At 36.6% G+C, this 7,518-nt stretch overlaps 2 protein-coding genes across 2 annotated transcripts; both read right to left on the reverse strand.

The window, feature by feature from the left end:
• Positions 1–1,199: 1,199 nt before the first annotated feature.
• LOC107475816 (uric acid degradation bifunctional protein TTL-like) lies at positions 1,200–2,279 on the reverse strand. The gene is made up of 4 exons (XM_016095492.1): positions 2,121–2,279; positions 1,892–1,993; positions 1,671–1,797; positions 1,200–1,522 (listed from the first exon to the last, which is right to left on the reverse strand). Exons 1-4 carry the CDS (start codon positions 2,277–2,279, stop codon positions 1,200–1,202), a joined length of 711 nt encoding a protein of 236 aa, XP_015950978.1.
• A 404-nt stretch (positions 2,280–2,683) lies between these two features.
• LOC107475818 (uncharacterized) lies at positions 2,684–6,345 on the reverse strand. Its single transcript, XM_016095494.1, has 5 exons — positions 5,551–6,345; positions 4,040–5,439; positions 3,642–3,953; positions 3,449–3,545; positions 2,684–3,349 (listed from the first exon to the last, which is right to left on the reverse strand). Exons 1-5 carry the CDS (start codon positions 6,343–6,345, stop codon positions 2,684–2,686), a joined length of 3,270 nt encoding a protein of 1,089 aa, XP_015950980.1.
• Positions 6,346–7,518: the final 1,173 nt, after the last annotated feature.

Consider the following 7,518-nt stretch of genomic DNA (forward strand, 5'->3'; position numbering starts at 1 on the left):
ACGATAAAATTACTATTAGTTTTATTTTTTTGAATAAATTTATCATATAAATTAATATATATTTTTGAATACACCGACAAATTTTGTCAGAAATATAATATTTTGATAAACACTATTAAACATAAGAGCTTTTTTTATTTAAGTTCATTATTTTTTTTTTTATAAGATGCTTATTTAAAAACGATATTAGTATTTTGATGTTATATGCACAAAACAATTAAAATAAAAATATCTTGATAATATTAAAAATTTATGTGAATAAATTATTATATTTATTTTTTAAAAATTATTATTATTTTATTTATAGAATTTTTAAGATAAAAATTTCGTTTTTTTTTGTAAATTTCTGTTTCATCGGGTATCTAATTATCCGAATGGAACCAATTCATTTTTAATCGGTTTGGTTTGGTTTAGATACATACACAAAAATACATAAATTCAAATCAAATCGAACCAACTACAATTTAATTTGTTCAGTTCTAATTTCATTCTAAATACGAACCAATCTGACCCATACTCACTCCTAATTCCTATTATAAAATATACATATCCTTATGAAAGATTGAAAGAACACTACAAGAAAATCGGCAGATAGCGGCGGTTATTTAGTAGCGGTTTTATTAAACCGCTGCTAAATACAATATGCCAGCAGTTCTTGTAGCGGTTTTACGAGACGCTACCAAATGATCATATTTTGCAGCTCTTTTTTGATAACCGCTGCAAAATGTACCTGTTTTGTAGCGGTTTTTGTAGCGGTTTGCAGGGACGCTGCTAAATGTCCAGTTGTTGACTACATTGTTACTCGTTTTGCAGCGATTTTTTCCAACAGCTGCAATATTCTTTGTAACTTGAATTTTTTTTGTATAAACATTATTGCCTTCTTATAACTGTTCTAATCCTCGCTATTTTTTTAAATGAAAAAATAAGGTTCAAATACTGCAACTTAATTAATGCATTAAATAAATTTTCAATTTTGTGTTACATAAAAAATAATTCATTAATTAAAAATAATTATACATGAATAACTAAAACCGAATTTACGAATCAGGTTTTCTCTTGTAGTATCAGCCATTTTGAGTTTGTATTTAACCATAACTGGTAACATAAAAATCAAGTGAACATCCGATTTCATATACTCAAAACAAAGTTCAATGGAGCATAAAAATCAGAATTACTAAAGTAGACAAATAAGTTTTGAGTCAAAATTTCTCATCAACATCGTATTGACCTGGCCAGAAATACTCTGTCAAAAAAGCATGGCAGTGACGTGATAACGGATCTGATAAGTCATCTCCAAACCATGGCATCTTGTTCAGATCGAAACCCCTTTTTGCAGCATGTACGGCATCATCTCTGTGTTGGGTGTTTAAAGTTTCATTGCCTTCTTCTGGAACCCTATTAAGCTCAACATCCCTGGAGATGTCATATCCACCAGAGGAGATAGCATTTAAATCGTCTTCTGAATCAGTGTCTGCTCCATCTAGAGTGTCAGCAACTATTTCCCCCGAATATTCAACTGACACTGAATATATGAACATGCAACCAACAACATATTAATCTACTTAAAAGATAATGATAACTTCCAAGTCATTCTATTTATTAAGGAAAAAAAATTTTGGAATTATGGAAAGAGTACTTTCAAAATTAACAAATACAAAATTAACTATTACCGTCTCCTTCGTCAGTAGTTTGGACAGATTTCTTGGAAAGAATCTCTCTAATAGCACGTTCTATATACTTTAATTCCTCTTTGGAAGCAATCTCCAACTCAACCCCATGCGAGTTATTAAAGTGCATCTGCACCATAATATAATGTATAGTTGATGGTCTATTTTGTAAAGCATATTGTGTCTCTGTAATTCATTTTTTGTGCTAGAAATTTATTTTCAACCTTTAATTCAGCAAGTATGTCTGCAGATGTCCTACCCGCTACAAATGTCACAAAAACATAGCCAAATTTCTTCTCGTACCTTGATCCCCATTCATGAAGTTCCTACAAATTTTAGCATGAACGGAACAACTACTTCTGGTTAAATGTCATAAGCATATAGCAACTTAAAATACTTATTTTTCAAATAATCTTTAACTCAAGTGTTTAAGGGTACGGCTAATGAACATACCTGCACAGTAGCTTCGTTCGCCGTTTCCAAGTATTCATTAGAACAAGATCGACCTGATAAAGCCTCCAACCAAGACCTAACATTCAACTTACGGGACCATATGTCTCTGGCAACCGTAATTGCATGTTCCAATGAAGAGAATGGAGAGGCCAAAGCCATTTTGTTAGCGAATGTTGTGCATGCACAGCATGATGAAAAACCTCCGTTTTCATTTCTCCTGTTACAACACCATTTTATATTAAAATAATTTTTCAATGATAACAATATTGTAATTCAAGATAATTTACTCGATGTCATAATTTTCTTTATTGGAGGTTAAGAACAATAACAATGATGATGAGAACAACAAAGCCTTGACAACTAACTTTTAGAAGCAAAAATCATTGGAAGAAATGAGGAACTGGTGGCATTCATGAAAATCAACTTGAAATGAAAACTTAATTCAAATACGAAAACACAGATAGTAATGTAACCAGCAAACTGTGCACATCATAAACACTGTTAAACTTATCAAACACACACAGATACTCTGAAAATGCTGCACATGTTTTGCCATATTTTCACTATGGCACATAATCTATGTTATCAGAACCATCTGCTACTGGGTCTTCTACATCATCTCTTGTCAACTGTAAATCACTGATGTCACCTGCTGCTGACATGTTCAACCCGGGCTGAGGAGAAAAAGCAGCTTCAACATCCTCATTCTCTCCTCCCATGTCATACAAGTCTCGTGGTTTTACATGAACCACTACACTCCATTCTTGATCTACTTCATCACGTACATAGTACACGTGCTGAGCTTCTGATGCCAATATGTACGGTTCATCCTCTTCTCGATCACCGGTGTGAATTGGACGAGTGAAATTAACGCTGATAAGGCCCAGATGGTCTTCTTTGATTCCTCTACTCGTAGTTGTATCAGCCCAAATACATTTGAACAAAACCACTGTGAAATGGCAGCTGTAGTTCAGTTCGATTATGTCCACAATTTTTCCATAATATGGAACACTACCAACAGCCACTCTGTTGTCATGCATGCTGGCATAACTTCTTGTATTTGATGAGACATAAACTCCACTATTTTGTGTTTTCAGCCCGTCTTCCTTTGTGATGGTTCTAAATTTGTACCCATTGACGTTGTATGCCCCAAACCGTCTTGCCTGAAGCATGGGACCACATGCTAGCAACTTCGTTTCTTGAGAATGTACAGTACTGTCCATTGGAACCTAGCACCATAAATTAGAGTTTGTTTGTATAAAAAATTGGAATTTACAATTTATAATTCTAGGGCACAAATAAGTTGGTCAGGTTAAATTCCTACGAACCTCACGCTTGAACCGGCGAGAAAATTCTGCATGCACAACACGGTCTATCTTAGATTGCGACCTTGTTTGATCCCGTAATTTTCGCTTGGTTTCTGACCTAAATTTACTTTACGACATAACAAGAAATTAGTCTAATGACTGAGTGTTTGAAATTGGTTATAATCGTGCTTAATGATTACATGTGCATACTTACTCAATAAATGGAGCGACGGCCTCGCAATTGACTAGCACATGACGATGTGCCTGATCTCTTTTCGTTGGGGCCAGTACAAAATGTGATACAACCCCTGAACCTTTTCCAATTTCAGGGAACATAGTACATCCTGTATTGTTTGTAGTATCAACAGGTCGATCGTCAACTCGCGCTGGTCGGTTGATTCTAGTCTCAGTATTATCCAAATATCTGGAGCAGAATGTCAAACTCTCCTCGGATAAATAGCCCTCCGCAATTGAGCCTTCAGCTTGTGCCCTATTACGCACGTATTGCTTCAATCGTCCCAAGTAACTTTTACATAAATACGTCATAATGCTTAGTATATACTTAACGAAATTGGAAAAAGATGTCTTAAATATGTTTAGTAGCACGCTAACCTTTCTATTGGATACATCCACCGGTAATGTACCGGGCCACCAACTTTTACTTCATCAACGAGGTGCACTGTAAGGTGAACCATGACAGTGAAGAAGGACGGAGGAAATATCATTTCCATCTGACACAGAGTTTGCACAACATGATTCTGAAGGTCACCAGGATTCATAGGATTTACAGCTTTTCCACAGAGTTCTCGAAAAAATGAGGACAGATTCGCAATCACATTCGATACTGGACTTGGCAGTGCATTCTTCACCAAAATTGGAAGTAATTGTTCCATTAGAATGTGGCAGTCGTGACTCTTCAACCCATACAACTTGCGCTGCCGGATGTCAACACAACGAGCAATATTGCTCGAGTAACCATCTGGAAAGACCACGTTCTGTAGAGTCTTCAGGAATACATCCTTCTGTGGATTCGACATTGTGAAGATTGCTGAAGGATATTTACCATCTTCATCCGGCCACAATTCAGACCTTATGCCCATGCTTTGTAAATCTTTGCGAGCCTTAAGATTGTCCTTTGATTTGACGCTATCGTTTAAGATAGTGAAGACCACATTGTCACAAATGTTCTTCTCTATATGCATCACATCAAGGTTATGACGCAACATGTGATCCTTCCAGTACGAGAGTTCAAAGAACACACTCCTCTTTTTCCAATACGAGTCATCTTGATCTGCATCTTCACCAATGCGTCTTCTTTTGGCTGTCAGAGTTGAGCTCTTTCCAAATGATACTTGCATGTTACACTGCTGCCTTAAGACATCTGCTCCAGAATACTTCTTCGGTGGATCTCTGCTTTCAACTTGTCCGTCAAATCTAATCCGGTCTACTCTATATTTATGGCCCTGATTCAAGAAGCGGCGATGACCCGTGTAACACCATTTTCGACTGAATGTTAGTCGCTGAGCCTTAGCATCCATGTTACACGTGGGACAAGCTAACCCACTGTACGTGTTCCACCCAGATAAATTTTCCAACCCTGGAAAATCGCTAATAGTCCACATTAGTGCCGCACGCATCTTGAAAGTGGTCCCCTTATTAGCATCATAAGTTTCAACGCCATCCCAGAGTTGCTTCAACTCATCCACTAGGGGCTCCAAATAAACATCGATGTCGTTACCCGACATTTTAGGACCGGGAATAATCATAGACAGTATAAAAGATGCCTGTTTCATGCATAGCCAGGGAGGAAGATTGTACGTAATAAGAATCATAAGCCAAATAGAATACGTGGTACTCATATTTCTGAAAGGATTAAAACCGTCACTTGCTAAAGCCAAGCGAACACTGCGAGCATCGTTAGAAAAAGAAGGATACTTAGCATCAAAGTCTTTCCATGATTCAGCGTCCCTTGGATGCCTCAAGTACCCATCATTATTATCTGCCTCCTTATGCTATAACATGTCAGATGAAGTTTTGCTACACATGAATAACCGTTGCAGTCGTGGTATTAGAGGAAAGTAACGGAATGTCTTCGCTGGGAGAGGCTTTCCGTTTTTCCTGACAGGTATTTTGAGTTTCGTAATGGAACCCTTTCGCGTCTTCTGCTTCCATCGTGAAGTCCCACACTGCTTGCATTTCGTCGCGCCCTCATCCTCACCCCGATACAACATGCAATCATTCGGGCATGCATCTACCTTTTTGTACTCAATCCCCAACTTTCGGATAGTTTTCTTGGCTTCATACAAAGTGGACGAAAATTTGGCTTGTTCAAATGCATCCCGCAATAAGTCCAAAATCATCGACATAGCCTTGTCACTCACACCACACATACACTTAATGTGATAAAACTTCACTAGGAAAGACAATTTTGAGTATTTTGAGCAGCCAGGATATAATTCCTCCGCTCCATCCGCAAGAAGATCGACAAAATCCTGTGCCTCGCAACTTGGACCATCGTACAAGTACGGTAACTCTACATCATCGTCTTCTACAGGATCTGCTGTTGTGGTCTTCTCACTTTCAGGAGGCATTGTGACGTTAAATGCCTCGTGCACCATTTGAAGATATAGATTCACTTCGAGTGTAGGTTTCTCAACTATTAGTGTGCAAGTAGAGCTCTCCCCAGCTGGTTTCTCACTATGACGCAACCACAAAGTATAGCCAGCGGGAAAGGGCTTTATCAACAGGTGGTCATACGCATCCTCTCTTGTTTGCATAAATTGAAACCCACATTGAGGGCATGGACACTTTATCATGTTATCCGACGATGCATTCGCAAATGCAAAGTCTAGGAACATATTAAGTCCTCGTCTATATTCTATGCTATCTTGTGGCTTAAGAATCCAGGTTTTGTCCATACCTATTATACACCAATTATATGGTTTAATAATTAATCTGAAACAACTTTTTCAAAGCTAAAATAATGTTAAGTATCGTACTGTATTCATTCCGCATGATATGGCATATACCGTTCTAAAAAACATAACATATAAAATAGAATATGTGTGCAAGCTCGTCTGTCGATGAATGTCTTCAAGCTTCTCGTCGAGATGAGTTATACGTCGGCAAGGAGAGAACAAGGGGGTGGGTACCTGCAAAAGACACTCCGACGCTCAAGTCAGTAAGTGTTTAAGAGGTATATAATAATTCTATGAATATAGAATGTAAGCTTGAGATTAGATATAGAAGGTTCTTTTTATAGGCATAAAATTGATGTTATGACCGTTTGGTCATTAAGATAGAAATGATGGTCATTAAGTCGGTAATGAAGGTGTCAGTTACAAGCAAAAGAATGAATGATAGTTAACGCCGAGTTATAACTCATAATGCATGATAAAGACTGAGTTATAAGGTGACGGATCACAGCCCCAAGCTTTGTCCGCCGATCATATGATCCAGGCTAAGCTTAGAAAATAAAATGAGTTATAACTCGATTAAAAGATGAGTGAATAATGATATGGTGAGCCCCCAAGCTTAGTCGGGTTATTATGTCGGCACTTATTCAAAAAATAATTGAGTGATAAGAGTCATTCAATCAAGATAGTTGTGTGGGGGATATTTTTCCGCTTAAGAACAATTTTAGCATTTGACTGTATATGAACTGAAAAGTTCAGAGATAGATATCCATTGACAGAATCGATTGTATGATCCGAGGATATAATGGTTAATTGTCTTGGGAATTTTTCCAACCCACAACAACTTATTGATAAATTTCTCGCTCAAAACAATTAGTTATTGAATATTTACAATTTATAGTGAAGGTTTGACATGAATATGATAAATTGAGAAAATGAATAGGTATAAAGTCGCAACATATATTGAATAATATATATTGTAAAAGTAAAATAGTTCAAAGTAATATATATATATACCTTGAAAGTTGATAATTGTAGAGAAGAAGACGACATATATGAATGTCATACATGCCAAATGTGAATATCTGAATTTTGTTTGTAGGACATGCTTTAATTTGATAATAAAGCAATAAGATAACAGTTATTGAATTATACATTTAGTATAATGTTTCTACC

This window comes from Arachis duranensis, chromosome 2 (genome assembly GCF_000817695.3).
Source record: "Arachis duranensis cultivar V14167 chromosome 2, aradu.V14167.gnm2.J7QH, whole genome shotgun sequence".
NCBI classification, from domain to species: Eukaryota; Viridiplantae; Streptophyta; class Magnoliopsida; order Fabales; family Fabaceae; genus Arachis; species Arachis duranensis.